This window comes from Mirounga angustirostris, unplaced genomic scaffold, assembly GCF_029215605.1.
Source record: "Mirounga angustirostris isolate CCGP_5_RB_7025 unplaced genomic scaffold, mMirAng1.0.hap1 SCAF_2, whole genome shotgun sequence".
Taxonomy (NCBI): domain Eukaryota; kingdom Metazoa; phylum Chordata; class Mammalia; order Carnivora; family Phocidae; genus Mirounga; species Mirounga angustirostris.
This window is the reverse complement of record NW_026991710.1, coordinates 1829831-1850943: the sequence shown is the minus strand read 5'-3', so window position 1 is coordinate 1850943 and position 21113 is coordinate 1829831. Positions and strand designations below refer to the sequence as shown.

The window sequence follows — 21113 nt, the reverse complement described above, 5'->3', positions numbered from 1 at the left end:
AAATGAAATTTGCTTGCCATAATTCACAAAGTAGATAAAATACTATTGAACACAGTACTAATGAAATCTGCTTATCGGGAAAACTGAGCGAATCTCTAAAATGTTACTTTTCTCCCCAAAAGCATGCCATATCAGTGTGTTCCAATGTCAAGCACACATGAGGATGACCAGGGACGCTTGTGACAACACAGATGTTGGGTCCCTCCCAAGAGTAATTCAGCAGGTCTGGGGAGGGGCCTGCTCCCTGATGCTGCTGGTCTGGAGCCACGGTCCTCAACCGGTCTTCACACAGAGGGGTGGGGAGAGGTGACTGGGTGTGAGGGTGAGTGAGGAGGCCCGTGTGTGTGCTAGGACTGTGGGGGGATGTGTGTGACAGGCCCCTCGGCTAGCTGACAGAACTCGTGTCCATGACAGCAGCAATGCCGGGGGGGTCAGGAGGGTCATGTCTGGCAGCCGTGAAACCATCATCATTTCAGACTCAAAGCCCTAACATTTACCTTTTGAAATACTCCACTTCCCTCTCTGTCTCATCCATATCCACGCTGTCTAGGTCGATATCTTTAGGCAGAAAAACATCATCTGTAAAATGAAAGAGAAGAGGAAAGTCAGATTACAAGAGAACAGATTACCTGGCTTTACTTAATTTTAATAACTTCACAAACTGAAAATTTTCTCTAAAATGAGACTTTACAAACAGCCAAAGGAGGGCAGAGGTCTCTCATGTGCTTGTGAACTTCCACGTTCAACCTGGAAATTACGGAACTCACAGGTTTGCTGAGCAAAGCAACTGTGGCTCCAGGTCCCACGAGAAGAGCTCCATTGGCTGGCACCCAGATTCCCCAAGTGACTGGTCTTTTTTTTTTAAAGATTTCTTTATTTATTTGTCAGAGAGGGACACAGCAAGAGAGGGAACACAAGCAGGGGGAGCGGGAGAGGGAGAAGCAGGCTCTCTGCGGAGCAGGGAGCCCAATGCGGGTCTCGATCCCAGAACCCTGGGATCACGACCTGAGCCGAAGGCAGACGCTTAACGACTGAGCCACGCAGGCGCCCCGTGACTGGTCTTTACCTGATACATTTCCGTGATGGGAGGGCCCTTGAGAAGACTCCCTGAAACCTAAGGTGCTTGCAAGCCCAGGGTCTGTCCTAAGTCCCTACAGGAGGGCAGGAAGCAGTGGGGGCATGCTAGTGAACAGAAGCCCAGAAGGCAGCCCCACGGGGAGGCGAATGCTGTCCCTTGCAAGTGCCCCTCATGGCAAGAGGACACGACTGACTGTACCGGGGACCCCGACATCAACCTCTACTGGAAGACGGCTCTCCCAGACATTCAGTTTATACGTGCAACATCCCAGAGACATCATCAAACACTTTTCAGGCTGTTCCAATAAAAAAGCAAGGCTGTATTTCACTTTGCAGTTAAATCACCTTCTTTGAAAACAGGCAGGATGGCAGGGAGAATGATGATTCAGGATTATTCCAACTCCTTGAATCTCAGCAAGTTTGAGGGGTTCGACTTCGTGCTTCTTCTCTGCCCGCCCTGTTACAACCCGTGGGATCCTGGGCACTGCCTGGGCCCTGGGCACCAGAGGCTACGTCAGCGCACAGCTGGGCTGCTAGGAGGGCTGGCGGCGCACACGCAACACCTGCCCCATCCTCAAAGGAAGGTACAGAGTCCCCACTTCCCTGCAGACTTTAGCATGGGATAATTTTTTGTCCTCTATAGAAAACAAAGACACACCTTTGTTCCTTTCACTGGGGCACTTTGACAGTGGCATAAGCCATGCTTCAGCTGTAATGGCAGCTGACGTTTTGCTGACTTAGACCACCAGGCAGAGTGCCTTCACACCTGCGAACTCACAGAAATGTCTGTGAAGAGCTTCCCGTAGGGACCTGCATGACCACAGCCCCTCCCAGCCACCCTCTGCCGGCACCCAGAGCTCCCCGCGCCCAGCTTTCCTCCTCTGCACTACCCCCGCCCCCACCATCCCCTCCTTCCATGGGGACACGGACGCCATCAAACCTCCCCCACTGCCCCAGACCGCTTTTGTGAGTTGCATGTCCCTGCAGCTGGCTCCTCTACAGGCACCTTCAGGCATCTGCCCCCCAGTATGGTCTGCTGTGAGCCTGCTCTGTTTCTGACGGGGAACCTCAGCCCCGCCTCACTCTCACGTCACGGCTTCTACGGGCCCGGCAAGTTCTCTGTGAACAGTCTGGGACCGCCCCCCCCAACAGTCTCTACCCAGTGCTGCTGCATCAGGGCTGGCCTTCACCAGCCTCCCAGCCGGGCTCCACCCTGCCCAACCCAGCCAGTGCAGACTCATCCTCACGACACATGCAGTCACAGCTGCCCTGCGTCCATGGCCCAATCCATTCCTCCCTGGCCACCAAGACTATTCCGACTGGGCCTCCGTCTACATGTCCACTTGCAGACCTCGCCTGCCTGCCGACTAGACTTGCCGAGGCCCGGTTCAAAGAAATGCTGGTGTATGAGGAAGGGCGACATGGGGCAGGAGTGTTTAGAGATGTACTGAAAGTGAAGTCTAGGAGAGCGAGTCTCTGATCAACAGTCCTTCCATTAACAGTTCTGGGAGAGGAACAATGACAAAAGCCAATAAGCAGGTATGTCTGCTGGAAAAGCTGTCCTCGAAAGCAATTTCTAATCTTCTTTTCTTCTGATCAGAATTAATAATCACTACTGAACATCTTGGTATAAGAAAAAAAAAGCGACAGAACCATAACCAGATTCAGTACCAGGAAGACATTTTTCACAACAGCAAAGCTACATTAATCAGAGTGGAAAGTGTGACCCAGCCAGGCCAGGCTTCTGTACATCATTAAGACTGTAGGAAACATCTTGCTTTGCCAGAGCTCAGAGAATTCCATACCCCTGACCCCTACTTGAGGACATGCGCCTAAGGGTGAGCATCATCCAACCGGAAGAGGACAGGAAACACCTCACAGGAGGACCAACACCAGCATGGGATGTAGTCAGATGGAGACCTATAAACACCGTGTGTCTGACATAGCGGAAATAACGCAGCTGGGAAATGGAAGAAAAGGGACTGCAAAAGGCGGGGAGTGAAAAGGATGGAAGCAGCTCACGGACCATTGTCCAGGCAGTAAGTGGTGTCAGAGAAGCTGCCCTGAAGCCAGCTGTGGAAGGTAAGCAAGGAAACCAACGACGGACGGGCACCAACGGTAGAAGTGTGGAGGGATGCACGCAGACAAGATCGCCGACTTGCTTAAACACCAATGATTTTCTTTTTTTTTTTAATTTAAAGATTTTTATTTATTTATTTGACAGAGAGAGACACAGCAAGAGAGGGAACACAAGCAGGGTGAGTGAGAGAAGGAGAAGCAGGCCTCCCGCTGAGCAGGGAGCCTGATGTGGGGCTTGATCCCAGGACCCTGGGATCATGACCTGAGCCGAAGGCAGACGCTTAATGACTGAGCCACCCAGGCGCCCCAACACCAATGATTTTCAAAAATAAAAGCTAAGAAAAAAAAAATCACATAGAAAAAGAAACAGCAAATATAAAATATACAGAGCAATTATAAAATGTCGTCGGAGCTGAGACAAAGCACATAGTAATATATGCAAATGGGGCTTAAATCACCTCCAGATAAGATTTTCCATTTGGCTCACAAAGCAAGATACAAGATTTGTGCTGTCTGAAATCAGAGAACGAGCTAACACTGAGGGACTCAGGGATGAGAGCAGAAGTGTCCCGCCAGGCGAATGGAGACACAAAGAGCGAAGGGGCAGCGATCACCATCTTAGACAAAGTAGAATTCAAGGCAAAAGCACAACAAAAGGACATTTTTTAGTACTAAAACCCACAATTCACTAAAAAGATATTACAGTTAGAATGTGCACCAAATACAAACACCATCTTTATAAAGCAAAATTGCAAGAGAGATAAGAAAACCTAGAAACTCATTAATAATAAATAACAGAAGACAGGGGCGCCTGGGTGGCTATGTCATTGAGTGTCTGCCTTCAGCTTGGGTCGTGATCCCGGGGTCCTGGGATTGAGCCCCGCATCGGGCTCCCTGCTCGACGGGAAGCCTGCTTCTCCCTCTCCCACTCCCCCTGCTGTGTTCCCTCTCTCGCTGTGTCTCTCTCTGTCAAATAAATAAAATCTTTAAAAATAAATAAATAAATAAATAAATAAAATAACTAACTAACAGAAGACAGGTCACGAGGACAAAAAACCAGGAAGGAAACAGAAGACCTAACCCTGACTATTATTGATCAATACATCATGAAGATATATACATTCAATTTTCACCATGATAACAGAAAAAAATACTTTTATCTCAAGTGTATACAGGGCAGTTACAAAACCTGGTCACAAGGAAAATATCAGTAAATTCCATAAAGCAGAAATATTATGAATAATATTCTCTGATCGCAATGCAGAAAACCTAGAAATTATTAACATAAAAAAGGATTTTCCAGGGGAACGTGAGTGGCTCAGTCCGTGAGGCGTCTGACCCTGGCTCAGGTCATGATCCCAGGATTCTGGGATCAAGCCCAGTATTAGGTTCCCTGCTCAACAGGTAATCTGCTTCTCCTTCTCGCTCTGCCACCCACCCCCCGTTTGTTTACTCTCTCAAATAAATAAAATCTTAAAAAAAAAAAAAAAGTCTCTTCTACCTGGAAACCCAAAAGCCACCTATTAAACTACTGGGTGAAGGAGGGGATAAAAACAAAGAAATTCCTGAATTTCTTAAAACAAAATGCCAATAAACATTATCAGACTATGAAATATATTTAAAGGAATGATCAGAGGAAAATCTGAAATGCTAAATACTTCGATCAATAAAAATGGTGGAATGAAAACAAATGAGCTAAATTCCCAAATCAAGAAGTTAGAAAATAAACAACAAAGTAAAAGAAAGCACGGGAAGAAAATAAAGATAAAAGCAGAAATTGATGAGATATTAGAAAGAACAACAGTAAACCTAGCTAATAAATAGCCTGTTTTTTTAAAAAAAAAAAATGTGAATAAAATAGACAAACTTTTTTTTTTTTAAGTGGGCTCCACACCCAATGTGGGGCTTGAACTCACAACCCTGAGATCAAGAGTCACATGCCCCACTCACTGATCCACTCGGGCATCCTCAAAATAAGTGACAAGCTATTAATTAGCTGAATGAAACAGAACGGGGAGAAAACACAAATACACAAAATAAGAAATGGGGGGGAGGAGGAGGAGCAAGATGGCAGAGGAGTAGGAGACCTAAATTTTGTCTGGTCCCAGGAATTCAGCTGGATAGGGATCAAACCATTCTGAACACCTACAAACTCAACAGGAGATCAAAGAAAAGAGTAGCAACAACTCTCTGAACAGAAAAGCGACCACTTTCTGGAAGGTAGGACGTGCGGAGAAGTGAATCCGAGGCGATATTCGGGAGGATAGACGGTGGGGGACGGGGCCTCTGTCGGCTGCTTCTGGCAAGTGATAGAGCTGCGGAACACAAAGTCAGAACTTTTAGAAGTCTGCTCCGCTGCGGGACGTCACTCTGGTGGCTAAGCGGGGGGTGGAACCCTCGTGGGACAGTGTGGTCTCAGGACCCTCGGGGTCACAGAAAGACCGGGGGTGCCTGAGTGCGGCAGAGCTCCCAGGTGTCGGAGCAGGGACGCTGGCTGCAGAGACCGAGCCGAGGCGCGGGCTCTCAGCTCGGGGTTGCCATAAACCGTGATCCGCGGCACAGTCGGGCCCCTGCTCCATCAGGGACCCAACAAGCGGCAGATCCGGGGAGACTCCCCTTCCTCCCCGGGAGGAGCAGCGTGGGAGCGCACCTCAGGGATCTGCTGGGTTTGGAGACTCCACATGGGGTCGTGAGCCAGAGACAGAAACGCGCGGTCACCGGCCGGGTGAGCACGGAGTGCGGCCGGAGACGGGGGAGACGGGAGTGACTGACTGCTTTTCTCTGGGGGCGCACTGAGGAGCGGGGCCCTGACTTCTCGGCTCCTCCGGGGTGGAGATTGGGAGGCCGCCATTTTCACTCTCTGCCTCCAAAGCTGCATGGAAAGCTTGCAGAGAACAAAAGCTCCCGAGAGCAAACCCAAGCAGATGACTTAGACTGGACCGGCAAGGGCGGGTCAATTCCGCCTCCGGCAAAGACATTTGGGAACCATGGCAACAGGCCCCTCCCCCAGAAGATCAGCGAGAACAGCCAGCCAAGACCAAGTTTACCGATCAGTGACAACGGGAGAACTCTAGTGCTAGGGGAATACTGCACAGAGAATCCATGGCTTTTTTACCATGATTCTTTAGTCTTTCAACTTTAAAAAAAAAAATTTTTTTTTCTTTCTTGGGATGCCTATGTGGCTCAGTTGGTTAAGCGTCTGCCTTCACTCAGGTCATGATCCCAGAGTCCTGGGATTGAGCCCCATGTCGGGCTCCTTGCTAAGCGGGGAGCCTGCTTCTTCCTCTGCCTGCTGCTCCCTCTGCTTGTGCTCACTCATGCGCTTTCTCTCTGACAAATAAATAAAAATCTTTAAAAAAATTTTTTCTTTCCTTTTTCAACCGATTTTTTTATCAACTCTTTTTAAATTTTTTAAAGATTTTATTTATTTGACAGAGAGAGACACAGCGAGAGAGGGAACACAAGCAGGGGGAGTGGGAGAGGGAGAAGCAGGCTCCCCCTGCTTGTGTTCCTGCTCTCGCTATCTCTGTCAAATAAATAAATAAAATCTTTAAAAATAAAATCTTTTTTAATTTTCATTTTTACAGTTACACTCTATCCCTTCATTGTACTGAATCTTACTTTTGTATGTATGTTAAGTTCTTCTTTCTTTACAATTTAGGGATGCAGTTTCTTCTAACAGACCAAAATACACCTAAAATCTTAGGGAATGGTTCTGCTTTATTCACCTGTCTGATCGTATTCTCTTTGTTGTTGTTTTTTGGGGGATGGGTTTTTTTGTTGTTGTTGTTAAAGTCTTTTAAAATATTCATCTTTACAGTTACATTCTATCCTTTCAATATATTTAACTTTATTTTTGTATAAAAAGGTTTTCTTTCTTTACAATTTTGAGACGTAGTTTTTTCTAATTGACCAAAATACACTCAGGAGACAGTATACTGCTCTGTTCTGTTAATCCGTTTATATCCCTTTTTTGTTTGTTTTTCTTTTGTTTTTCCCGTCTCTTAATTTCCATTTTTACAGTTACATTCTATTCTTTCATTGTATTTGACTTTACTGTTATACATACATAAGTTTTTCTCTCTTTACAATTTTGGGATCTAGTTTTCTAAAAAACAGACCAAAATACATACAGAATCCAGTGTATTGCTCTATTCTGCTCACCTCTCTGATTATATTCTCTTTTTTTCTTTTCGTGTTTCAGTTTCGGGTCTGACTTGTTTAGTGTATGGTTCTCTGGGGTCACTGTTGCCATTTTAGTACTTTGTTCTCTTGTTCATCTATTCTTCTCTGGACAGAATAAGATGGAAACACTTACCTCAAAAAAAGAGAATGAGAGGCAGTACTGACTGCCAGGGACTTAATCAGTACGAACATAAGACGTTGGAACTAGAGTACAGAATAACGATTATAAAGATGCTAGCTGAGCTTGAAAAAAGCATAGAAGCCATTAGAGAATCCCTTTCTGGAGAAATAAAAGAACTAAAATCTAACCAAGTCAAAATCAAAAAGGCTATTAATGAGATGCAATAAAAAATGGGGGTTCTAGGGCGCCTGGGTGGCTCAGTTGGTTAAGCGACTGCCTTCGGCTCAGGTCGTGATCCTGGAGTCCCTGGACTGAGTCCCGCATCGGCCTCCCTGCTCGGCGGGGAGTCTGCTTCTCCCTCTGGCCCTCCCCCCTCTCATGTGCTCTCTCTCATTCTCTCTCAAATAAAAAAAAAAATCTTAAAAAAAAAAAAAATGGAGGCTCTAACTGCTAGAATAAATTAGGCAGAAGAGAGAATTAGTGATATAGAAGATCAAATGATGGAGAATAAAGAAGCTGCAAAAAAGAGAGACAAACAACTACTGGATCACGAGGGGGAGAATTCGAGAGATAAGTGACACCATAAAGCAAAACAATAGTAGAATAACTGGGATCCCAGAAGAAGAGGAAAGGGGGGTGGGCAGAAGGCATATTGGAGCAAATTATAGTGGAGAACTTCCCTAATGTGGGGAAGGAAACAGGCATCAAAATCCAGGAGGCACAGAGAACTCCCCTCTCAATATCATTAAAAGTAGGCCAACACCCTGACCTATAATAGCTAGGATGTCATTCAAAATAGAAAGAATGATAAAAAGCTTCCAGGACAAACAGAAATTAAAAGAATTTGTGATCACCAAACCAGCCCTACAAGAAATATTAAAAGGGGTCCTCTAAGCAAAGAGAGAGACCCAGAGTAACACAGACCAGAAAGGAACAGAGACAATATAAATTATCAGTCACTTTACAGGTAATACAATGGTACTAAATTTGTATCTTTCAATAATTACTCTGCACGTAAATGGGCTAAATGTCCAAATCAAAAGACACAGGGTATCAGATTGGATTAAAAAAAAAAAAAAACAAAAAAAAACAAGACCCATCAATACGTTGTCTGCAAGAAACTCATTTTAGACTGAAAGACACCTCTAGATTTAAAGTGAGGGGGTGGAAAGCCATTTATCATGCAAATGGACATCAAAAGAAAGCTGGGGTGGCAATCCTTATATCAGACAAATCAAATTTTAAACCAAAGACTATAATCAGAGATGAGGAAGGACACTATATAATAATTAAAGGGTCTATCCAACAGGAAGATCTAACAATTGTAAATATTTATGCCCCTAACATGGGAGCAGCCAATTATATAGCCAATTCATAACAAAATCAAAGAAACACATCAACAATAATACAATAATAGTAGGGGACTTGTAACACCCCTCTCACTGCAATGGACAGATCATCTAAGCAAAAGATCAACAAGGAAATAAAGGCTTTAAATGACACACTGGACCAGACAGACATCACAGATATATTCAGAACATTCCATCCCAAAGCAACAGAATACACATTCTTCTCAAGTGCACAAGGAACATTATCCAGAATGGATCACATCCTGGGTCACAAATCAGGTCTCAACCGGTACCAAATACTGGGATTGTTTCCTGCATATTTTCGGACCACAATGCTTTGTAATTGGAATTCAATCACAAGAGGAAATTTGGGAAGAACTCAAATACATGGAGGCTAAAGAGCATCCTACTAAAGAATGGATGGGTCAACCAGGAAATTAAAGATTTAAAAAATTCATGGCAACAAATGAAAATGAAAACACAACTGTTCAAAATCTTTGGGATGCAGCAAAGGAGGTCCTAAGAAGGAAGTATATAGCAATACAAGCCTTTCTCAAGAAATGAGAAAGGTCTCAAATACACACAACCTAACCTTACACCTAAAAGAGCTGGAGAAAGAACAGCAAATAAAGCCTAAACCAGGCAGGAGAAGAGAAATAATAAAGATTAGAGCAGAAATCAATGAAATAGAAACCAAAAGAATAGCAGAACAGATCAACAAAACTAGGAGCTGGTTCTCTGAAAGAGTATAATAAGATCAATAAACCCCTGGCCAGACTTATCAAAAAGAAAAGAGAAAGGACCCAAATAGATAAAATCATGAATGAAAGAGGAGAGATCACAAGAAATATAAACAATTATAAGGGCATATTATAGGCAACTATATGCCAACAAATTAGGCAATCTGAAAGAAATGAATGCATTCCTAGAGATGAATAAGCTACCAAAACTGAAACAGGAAGAAGGAGAAAACCTGAACAGATCTGTAACCAGCAAGGAAATTGAAGCAGTCATCAAAAATCTCCCAACAAACAAGAGCCCAGGGTCAGATGGCTTCCCAGGGGAATTCTACCAAACATTTAAAGAAGAATTAATACCTATTCTTCTGAAACTGTTCCAAAAAACAGAAATGGAAGGAAAACTTCCAAACTCTTTCTATGAGGCCAGCATTACCTTGATCCCAAAACGGGACAAAGACCCCACCAAAAAGGAGAATTACAGACCAATATCCCTGATGAACATGGATGCAAAAATTCTCCCCAAAATCTAGCCAATAGGATCCAACAGTACATTAAAAAGATTATTCACCACGACCAAGTGGTATTTATTCCTGGGCTGCAAGGTTGGCTCAACATCTGCACACCAATCAATGCGATATACTACATATATAAAAGGACAAGAACCATATGATCCTCTCAAGAGATACAGGAAAAGCATTTGACTAAGGACAGGATCCTTTCTTGATTAAAACTCTTCATGGTGTGGGATAGAGGGAACATACCTCAATATCATAAATGCCATATATGAAATGCCCACACTGAGTATCATTCTCAGTGGGGAAAAACTGAGAGCTTTTCCCCTAAGGTCAGGAACACAGCAGCGATGTCCACTCTCACCATTATTGTTCAACATACTACTAGAAGTCCTAGCCTCAGCAATCAGATAAAAAAAAGAAATAAAAGGCATCTGAATTGGCAAAGAAGTCAAACTCTCACACTTTGCAGATGATATACTCTGTGTGGAAAACCCAAAAGTCTCCACCCCAAAACTGCTAGAAACTCATACAGGAATTCAACAAAGTGGGAGGATATAAAGTCAATGCACAGAAATCAGCTGCATCCCATACACTAACAATGAGGCAGAAGAAAGTGAAATTAAGGAGTCGATCCCATTTACAATTGCACCCAAAACCATAAGATACCTAGGAATAAAGCTAAACCAAAGAGGCAAAGGAGCTGTACTCAGAAAACTATAGAACACTCATGAAAGAAATTGAGGAAGACACAAAGAAATGGAAAAACATTCCATGCTCATGGATTGGAAGAATACTGTAAAATATCTATGCTACCTAGAGCAAACTACACATTCAAGGCAATCCTTATCAAAATACCATCCACTTTTTTCACAGAACTGGAGCAAATAATCCTAAAATTTGTATGGAACCAGAAAAGACCCCAAATAGCCAGAGGAATGTTGAAAAAGAAAGCCAAAGCTGGCGGCATCACAATTCTGGACTTCAGGCTCTATTACAAAGCTGTCATCATCAAGACAGTATGGTACTGGCACAAAAACAGACACATAGATCAATGGAACAGAATAGAGAGCCCAGAAATGGACCCTCAACTCTATGGTCAACTAATCTTTGACAAAGCAGGAAAGAATGTCCAATGGAAAAAAGACAGTCTCTTCCACAAATGGTGTTGGGAAAATTGGACAGCCACATGCAGAAGAATGAAACTGGACCATTTCCTTACACCACACACAAAAATAGACTCCAAATGGCTGAAAGACCTCAATGTGAGACAGGAGTCCATCAAAATCATAGAGAACACAGGCAGCAACCTCTTCGACCTCAGCCGCAGCAACTTCTTCCTAGACATATCACCAAAGGCAAGGGAAACAAAGGCAAAAACAAACTACTGGGACTTCATTAAGATAAACAGGTTTTGCACAGCAAAGGAAACAGTCAACAAAACCAAAGACAAACAACAGAATGGGAGAAGATATTTGCAAATAACATATCAGATAAAGGGCCAGTATCCAAAATCTATGAAGAACTTATCAAATTCAATGCCCAAAGAACAAATAATCCATCAAGACAGTATGGTACCGGCACAAAAGAAATGGGCAGAAGACATGAACAGACATTTCTCCAAAGAAGACATCCAGCCAACAGACACATGAAAAAGTGCTCAACGTCGCTCGGCATCAGGGAAATACAAATCAAAGCCACAATGAGATACCACCTCACACCGGTCAGAATGGCTAAAAGTTAACAAGTCAGGAAACGACAGATGTTGGCGAGGATGTGGAGAAAGGGGAACCCTCCTACACTGTTGGTGGGAATGCAAGCTGGTGCAGCCACTCTGGAAAACAGTATGGAGGTTCCTCAAAAGGTTAAAAATAGAGCTGCCCTACGACCCAGCAATTGCACTACTGGGTATTTACCCCAAAGATAAAAATATAGTGATCTGAAGGGGCACCTGCACCCCAATGTGTATAGCAGTAATGTCCACAATAGATGTCCATTGACAAATGAATGGATAAAGAAGATGTGGTGTATATATATACAATATTACACAGCCATCAAAAAAAGAAATCTTGCCATTTGAATGATGTGGATGGAATTAGAGGATATTATGCTAAGCGAAGTAAGTCAATCAGAGAAAAACAATTATCATATGATCTCACTGACATGTGGAATATAAGAAACAAACAGAGAATCATAGGGGAAGAGAGGAAAGCCATGTGATGCAATGAGCACTGGGTATTATATAAGACTGATGAATCATAGGCCTGTACCTCTGAAACCAATAATACATTATATGTTAATTGACAGAACTTAAATTAAAAAACGTTAAAAAAAAGAAAATAGCCATTGAAAAATACATTTTTAAAAATTACGTAGTTTCAAGACATCTATGTAAGTAAGTTGGAAAATCTAGCTAAAAGAATAATTTACCATGGAAATATAGTTTACTAAAATTAACCTCATTAGAAACAGAAATACCAAATAGACCAATTTCCATTTCTCTCTTTTTTATGAGAGAAAATTTAAAACATTCCTAAAAGTCACAAAAGTAAACTTGAACAAATGGAGAAACACTCCTATTTCTGGAAAGGACAATCAACATAAAGATACCAATTCTCCCTAAATTAATTTGTAAATGTAATGCAACCCCAACAGAGACACTGGAGCTATGGCTCTAGCACGCGGGCACTCAAGTTCGTACAGAAGCACAGACATGCAAGAACAGCTGGGACGACAATGGAAAACAGCTGGGAGGTGAGGCCTCGCTGAAATACACGGGGCACCTGAAGTAACTAACTCAGTGCAGCAAGGGCTCAGGAAGAAGCAAGGAGGAAAAGAACAGAAATTCCTGAGTAGATCAAGGACACAGGGAAATTTAGTTTAGCACAAAGGAGGCACCCTGAATCACGGGGCAAGATGAGTTTTTAGTAACTGGTGCTGGGCCAGTGGGCTAACCCCTTAAGAAGAGATAATACCGGACCCATGGCTCACATGATACCCACAAAAAATCTCCAAATGTATCAGGGGCTAAATGAGAAAGGTGGGACCATACAAATCCTGGAAGGCCCAGGCACACTCCTCTTCCACCTTAGCGTCAGAGTAACGCTTTCCGACCACTTTAAAATCCAGAGGCGCTAAAAGATCAATGAAATGACTATCTAAAACTGAAAAAGAAAACTTCTGCATGGCTGGAAAGCATCATAGACACAGTCCAAAGGAGTATGTATCTGCAGCCTGTGATGCAGGTAGAAGGCCAATTAATATTCCTACTATAAGAAAGACTCTTAAAAATGCAAGGAAAAAGACCAAAAACCTAATTTAAAAACAAGAAAAAAATGTGAATAGAAATTTCACAAAAAAGAGACAAACAGTACTTAAAAATATGACCTCACTGCAATTAGAGAAAATGCACATGAAAGCTACCCTGGGGACTGACACCACCTCCTGTCTTGGCTCAAGTTACCAGCCTGATGAGACTGTCCACGCCCGCCTTCTTGGGAGTCCCTGGCAAGAAACAGCTCCCAGGGCAGCCCCGCGGACAACCACAAGCCCCAGCCAGACTCACAGGGCTGCAGCACAGCGAGGAGGAGCTCTGTGAACCCATCACGCTCGGTGCTTTCCCGGACATGTTCAGTTGGCAGGAGGGGCAATCAAAAAGCAAAAGAAGATCTCTAGAGGGCGCCTGGGTGGCTCAGTCGGTTAAGCGACTGCCTTCGGCTCAGGTCATGATCCTGGAGTCCCGGGATCGAGTCCCGCATCGGGCTCCCTGCTCAGCGGGGAGCCTGCTTCTCCCTCTGACTCTCCCCCCTCTCATATGCTCTCTCTCATTCTCACTCTCTCAAATAAATAAAGAAAATCTTAAAAAAACAAAAAGATCTCCAGAAGTTACCTTCTGTGTGAAAAAGAGAAGAAAGAAACCGAGCCGTTACCTACAGGGAGTGGGCGGAAGTGAGGTGGGAAAGGGAGAACCAGGCTCGGGGGTGGGGAAACCAAGCCGGAGGGAACGGAACAGCAACAAAGGCGCCTGGAGCGGCAGCCGCACCAGACTGTGCGGGCGCCCCTCCCGGCACCTCCCCGCCGCTGCGCTCCAGCCCCAGCCCGCGTGCCCTCAGCCGGACACTTTTCACTGCGGGGCGGGGGTGAGCAATTCTGAACCCACTTTTCGTGCATTCCGTTGTAGTCAAACACTGCGCACAGCGCTGTGCAGGTGGGGAGGTGAGGGGGAGCGCCACCGAAGCCATCGGTGTGAACAGAAACTCCACGAGATGCTCGTGGGGGCTGCGTATGCGCCGCCCCCCCCCCCCCCCGGCCCCACTCCCGGCTGTGTCAGCGGGAAGGGTCTAGCAGCAACCACGCAGCAGCAGCACCCGGAGAACCAGGGCTCCCTGGAAAACGGCAGCTTCAGGGCTGAGACAAGGAAAGTACAAGATAAGCCCAGAACATCTCATGTGCAGGAAAGTAAGCAAGTGCCCCAAGAGTTATGGGGTCGAGGGACCACCTGAGGGGGCATGGACTGCATCTGGGACAGCCAGAGGACCAAAATAAGTAGTGTTAGTAAAGGACTATGGTCTATAGTACAAAGTAAGGCTCTACGAACCCACCCTGATCTAAATAACTGAACGAATGAAAGCCCTACATGGGGTGGGGGGAAGGAAAGCACCTCCCAGAAAGCACCAAATAAGAACTGGACAACGAATAATAATGTTAGAAAAATCACAACGTGGCAAACAACTTAGGAACAACCATTTCAGGCAAGACTTGCCAGTGGATGTTACCAGCAGCAGGAGACCCACATCCCCACCAGACACTCCCACTTCCGAGAGCGAAGGGGAGGCTGAGTCCCCGTCACCAGACTCTGTGCTCCACATGGAGGGCACCAGCAAGGACCCACCACTTCCACGGCACCAATTCCCAAAACACATACTCTGAATCTGATCATCAAGAAATGGCACACAAAACCAAACTGAAATTATTCCAAATAATAAATTATTCTAAGAAAAATAAATGGACTGACTCTTTAAAAATGTCAAGGTCATGAGAAACTGAGGAACCGACTCATTAAAGGAAATTAAGGAGATATGACATGGGACCTGGACTGGATCCTGTGTCAGGAAAAACAGTAACTTTTTTTTTCTTTCTATAAAGGAAATTAAAGGGATGACTGGAGAAACAGCAGTAAGGTCTATAATTAAGATCGTGCTACTGTATCAGTATTAATTTCTTAATTCTGATAACTGTATTTGTGGTTTTCTAAGAGTATCCTTGTTTTGAGGAAATATACGGTGAAATATTTAAGGGCAAAGGGGCTTCATGTCTGAAATTACTCTCCTTTGGCTCAGAAAAACAATAAAAGAGGGAGAAAGAGAAAGAGAGAGCAGACACGGCACACACTGAGTCTGGGGAATCGGAGCGAGCCGCAGAGGAATTCTTTGTACAGTCATTATTCCAAACAACACGGAGCGACAACGGCTATGTGCGTCCCCCTGCTGTGGTAAAGCTCCAAGCAGCCCAAAGCCAGGAGAGGCCAGGCGGCACCCGGGGTGACGGGGCACCGGCCACACTCCCCGCTGCTCTCTATTTACCGATTGAACTGCTGACTCGGTCTCCTTTCTTCTTCCTATTTTTCTTGCTCTTGCCCTTAGGCTGCGGAGAGTCCGCCAGCACCAGCTTGCTGTCCTGAGGGTGCTCGCTGGGGGAGGCAGGCTCTGGGGGGGCCGGATTCAACCTTTCTTCCTTGACGTGGTTCAGCTGCTTTTTGTTATTGTTGTTACTGTTCACTTTTCTGTCCTCCCTTTTGTGCTCCACCAGGGAAGTGAAGTCAAGCACTTTCGCCTTCGACTCAGTCTGGGGCCGGGGTCTGGGCTGGCCCTCTGAGGCTTTGGGGGGCTCGGCCGGCTTCCTCACCAGCTCGCTGCTGCCCTTGCTGGTCTGTTTGAGCTTCTGCTTGCCATTCCCCTCCTTGTGGTGATGCATTATGTCAAGGAGAAAAGACAGCGGCTCCTGCCGCTTCCCACTGACCTCCTTGGGGAGGAGGAGCTTGGAGTCTCTGGCGTCCATGGGGCCGGCAGCATCCCCGTCAGCCCCCGGCCCTGGCCTGGGTTCCGTGTGGTCCCCATGTCTGGAAGGAGAGTGAGATGAGGTTTCTGGTTCTTCCATTTGCTCTAGTGAGCCATTGTGCATGTTTTCAGAGTTAGGTACAGACTCTGCTGCTGCCTGGAAGTCTCTAGCAAGCATGTCCAACTTGGGACAGTCTTTACTTGGCCTCTCCTTCTTCTTCTTTTTCACGGCCCTCAGCTTCTGAAGCTCTTGAAGTCGCTGAAACTCCTCCTCCTCCTCCTGTCGTCTCTGCTCCTCACGGAGGTGCAGGTGCTCCCGGGCCCTGGCCTCTGCTTCCAGGCGAGCTTTCTCCTCCAGCTGTGATGCGAAAAGAAGAAGCAACGTAAGACAACAGTAAGTGTTCTTCATTAAGACATTAAAAAAATAAGTAAATAAAAACAAATCATATAATAAGAACACAAACCCTGAAACAGGTTATAATAAGCCAAACAGCTTAAAACACACCTGACCCAAATTATTTCACTCTCCGAGACGACGATTAGATTTAATCTTTCTACTAAGGTATATACTTATTACTTTATTGGTTGTGGCGGGGGGGAGGGGCAGTGCTTAACAGAATCTTCCTTATAGCCTTTGTCCTAGCGACTAAGTACTTCTTTAAAACAAGGTCAGGGGCGCTGGGGTGGCTCAGCCAGTTCAGCATCCGACTCTTGATCTCGGCTCAGGTCTCAATCTCACAGTCGTGAGGCTCAAGCCCCGCACTAGGCTCCGCGCTGGGCGTGGAGCCTGCTTAAAAAAATAAATAAAATAAAGCAAGGTCAGAGCAGCTGCTGTGCTAGCCTCCCGTGTGTGTGGTGGCCGGATGACACAACCAGCCAGTTGCCGGCGCGCCACCTCTCCAGGCGAGGCTGGGGTCTTCACGCACACATCGACAAGACACTTCAAAAGTGTGTACTCAAACCCTGAAATGCCTTTTTTCCAGCCCAGCAGACAAACCAAACTCCCAACATACTTTCACCAGCGTGACAGAGCAAGTGGCATATTCTGATACGTTCCACATCACACAGCAAACAGGTACTGGCTACTTCTGCCCTCCAGCTTGGCACGAAGTTAATTTCAGTCCAAGTGAAGACTGGACTTCACTGGTGATGCCTAGTCCAGGAGCCTCCACGGAAACTATTCTTTTTGCTTAGAAAACAAGTGAAGGCTGTAAAGAGTTGCCTGACTCTTTGCATCCCTGAGCTCCTCCAGTAAAAGACTGTGGCAAGTACATTTTGCTAAATTTAGAAGTCCTTCCAAAAATAAAACAAAATACAATTAAAAAAACAGAAGTCCTTCCAGGTTTTAATTATTTTTCATAACATTCAGTAAACAATATTTTAAAAAAACAAGTGTCATTTTGAAGAACTTAAATATAAAATTATGTTAAAAATTTAATGGCAGATGTTTTAAAAATTTAACTTAACAATTCAAGTAAAATTTATTCAAAATCCTTGTTCCGTGTGTTCGAAGCGAAGCCTTGGAGGAAGACTCCTGGCGTGGCCCCTGTGTCCAGTGTCTAGTGAGCAGAGTGTCTCCCACAGCACAGGCCGGGAGCAAACCCGCCCCAGAACAGAAGCTACAGGGAACCCACAAGCAGGTATGTGGTGCCTTCCTTTCAACAACCAGCCCATCAACCAGACGCTCTACGAAGACGGGGTGCAGGTTACCGAGCACACGGGGTGAGTGGGCCCTGACCTAACACCCGAATGGAGAACAGTTCTCACTGCCCCACTCCAGTGGGGCTGGGCAGACCCCTATCTCCTCAAAGCCCACGATTAGGACCATGAGGTACATGCAGGGCTCCTGGCGGGTGATCCAATCACAACACTCTCCACGTCGCAAGCAGCTAAAGGTGGAGGCACCGTCCCCTGCCTGCTCTGGGAGTGTCCTCCCGCTCTGTCTCTGCTGGGCCTCGCAGGGGCCTCGCCTCTTCCCTGTCCTGCCGTCAGAGCCCCTGTCACCCCTGCAGGTTCCCCTCTGTGCACAGCCCGGATCTGCCCGCCGTGGCCTGGCTCTTTAGGAAGCTAAAAGCAGGACGGCCACAGCACAGCGCAGCCCCGGGTGCTGAGGCCCTCCGTGGAGCAGACACTCTCCGTCCCCTCACCTGGAGCCGTAACTTGAAGAGCGCCGTGTCTCACCTGCTGGCGGACAGCCTCTGCGTGCTACATCCGCCGCTGGGCCACGCTGCCTAGTCTTGGTAGATGCTTACTTCCGTGCAGCCCACAATGGCTGTCCATCTTACTCTTTGACCCTTCACACCAGTGCGCGTGCCTGCCCTCTTCTGGGGTGGCTCTGCCTGACTCTCCTTTGCCAGTCGGGGGACAAGGAGCGGGGGACAGACATAGTCTGTCCTAAGGATGTCGCTGAGGCAAAGGCCCTGTCCCAGCCTCGTGTCGAAGTAACTTCTTTACCCACAGTCTCCAAAAGCCCACAGTGACCCCCTTCTATTCCCTCACTGCCAGGGGCCCCGTCCTCAACCTCCCTGGGAGAGAAGCTCTTCTTCCAGACAGAGGTCTGCTGTGGCCCACCCACGTGGGGCACAGGGACCCAAAGGCTTGTTTTAGATCCATCAACGAACCCATGACACAAAAGGGAAAGCTGAGTCCTGGAAACACAACCTGGGGCTTCTGACCAGCTCTGGCTCAGGCTGCAGAGATGGAGACGGTCAGGGGCCCCGAGGCCTGCCGCAGCCAGCCCGGCTCCGCAGGCCGCCCTCGGGCAGGACTGCGCCGGCACACGGTTTACCTTCCTCTGCTTGTGTCTGGCTCGCTTGGCGGCTCGAGTGCTGCTCACGGGCTTGGTCTCTGAGCTGTTTATGAACTGTAGCAAGTCTTCCACCCTTCGATGGTCAACGACACTCTCTCTGTCCGAGAGCTGGTCCGCCTTTTTAGGCTGCTCTTCTTTCCTCTTGGTCAGCCGCAAACGAAGCTTCTCCCTCATCTCTGCGTAATTTCTACTTGTCGGCGCAGCTGGAGGCTAAGGCAGTTAAAGGAGAGCATGGCTGAATGAAGCTTCAAGTTTTAATGATGCTGAATATTGCAAATTTCAGAACCTATCTCTAAAGATGAAAGTTTTCTTATTACTCTGGTAACACACGTTCATGGTGAAAAATAAGGAAAACAAACAAGTGGCAGCAACAAGGAAAGCCTGTCCCAGAGGGACCCGAAGATTAGTTCTGGCACCGAGCCCTCAACCTTTACATGTTCACGAAAACTATGGTAAAACATGTACAACTATGTACACAGATGGACGTTTTTAAACCAAAAAAAAAATCACACATACATCTACTCTGTATATATTATAGTGTGATTATCTTTTCGTGTCAATAAGTGCGTTTGTACAATCTTTCCATCCCTTTGTGGGTTTCTTGTTCAGTGCCGAAAGGGAAAAAGAAAACTGCCCTCAGCCCCACTGCCAACATTTCTTCCTGACACTGGACACGGGTGTGCACACGTCTAGCAAATGCAGACAGAACAAAAGTAGAGAAAGAGCAACGACCAGCCCCATTCCCCAACGCCCCCCCCCGCCCGCCCCGGGACACCATGGCCGCCGTCTGCTCCTACGGACCGACCGTCAGGAGTCCCATGGTGCACGCCGCGCAGCGAGCTCCCCACCGCATGGCCGTGCATGGCCTGGACCCAGCGATTCCCACGGCTGGCTGTTCAGGAGGCCCCCCAGCTCACAAACAAATGCAAACCTGCAGTCACGAAATCCTTGCAGGGAGATCTCCGGGCAGATATTTTCCATTATTTCTTTAGGGTAAGTACAAGACCACACCTTGATTTTTAGCTCGACACCCCGTAAGGTGCACCGCGGGCGCTGCCTGTCCCGCGGCCTGGAGGGCCCCCCGCTGCCCCCGGGCACTTACCCCGCCGTGCCCGAAGAACTCGCAGTAGCAGCAGTCACAGTACTTGCCCTCCTTCTGGTTGGTGGAGGTAGACGTGCTGGAGCTGTGCTCAGAACAGCTGTCCTCGTCGGCGCTCTCGTCCCCGTCGTCCTGCTGTGGGTCATACACGCCGTTCTCGCAGCGGTGGCCCTCACAGTCGGGGTCACTGCAGAACCACACAGGGGCCGGTTACGCGCAGCCACCCGACCCTGGGAGGCCCGCGGGGGAGGCGCCGTGGGCAGGCGCGCAGGCAGGAAGGGAGAGTCTCTCCACCGTCCCTCCCGCCGCGTCATGCCTTCAAACGGGCAAATTCAAAGGTAACAAGCTCTGTCTTTTTAAAACAGCTGAATGCTTGTATGGTTCTTTACTCAACATATAACATACACAACTTAGAGACGCCCGGCCCCGTCCCCCCCGCGCTGCCAGTGGCGGGGTGGTGGTCTGTGCACCCGCCCACGGCGGCCCCGGCCTGAGGACGAGAGGCGCGACCAGCGTCCTCCCCTCGACCCGCGGCCTCTGCCCTTCCCTGGCTTGCTGGGCTGCACGTGGCTCCCCGACTCCGGCACCAGCGGGGCCCGGGCTCACCTGCAGACGCTGGGGGGAGCGCTGATGGAGCCGTCGGTTGTGGGGGGCGGGGGGGCTCCTGGAGCAGGACAGAAGCTCTTGCGTGGCTCCACAAACCCGGGGGACGGGGCAGCAGTGTTGGGGAAGGATGGGGCTGCGAGACTCGCGAGGTGAGGCGAGGAGGCCGGGGCGAGCGCGGCAGGGGCGAGGGCGGGAAGCGGCGCCAGGGCCGTGGGGCTGTTCCTCGGGGCGGCCGGCACCGCGTGTCTGTGGTCCTCCTTGGTGACGCCGTGGAACACCTCACCTGCACGCGGGGACGCAGAAGGGTCGCTGACGGTGGAGCTGAATTAGTTTTTCACTAAAGCTTCCTCTACCTCTTCACGTGAAGATGTTCAAAGCTACACAAACTTTGAAGGAACAGTACAAAGAACCCCCATATATACCCCTCACCTGGACTCACTGCTATTTAACATTTTGTCACGTTTATTTCTCACACACACA

The 21113-nt window shown here is 47.3% G+C and overlaps 1 protein-coding gene across 19 annotated transcripts in view; it reads right to left on the bottom strand.

Annotated features, from left to right (window-relative positions):
* The window catches only part of LOC123848764 (E3 ubiquitin-protein ligase RNF4), a 253677-nt gene that overhangs the window by 47584 nt on the left and 184980 nt on the right, over positions 1–21113 (bottom strand). For all 19 annotated transcript variants that reach the window (XR_010409238.1, XR_010409236.1, XR_010409237.1 and 16 more), the window contains 5 exons: positions 20634–20916; positions 20031–20214; positions 18908–19138; positions 15646–16477; positions 498–579 (listed from right to left, as the gene is read on the bottom strand). Coding sequence is in view for 14 of the 19 variants with exons in the window: in XM_064584153.1 (XP_064440223.1) it covers positions 498–579; positions 15646–16477; positions 18908–19138; positions 20031–20214; positions 20634–20916 (1612 nt within the window). In the remaining 5 variants the exon portion in view is untranslated. The remainder of the gene's footprint in view (positions 1–497; positions 580–15645; positions 16478–18907; positions 19139–20030; positions 20215–20633; positions 20917–21113) is intronic.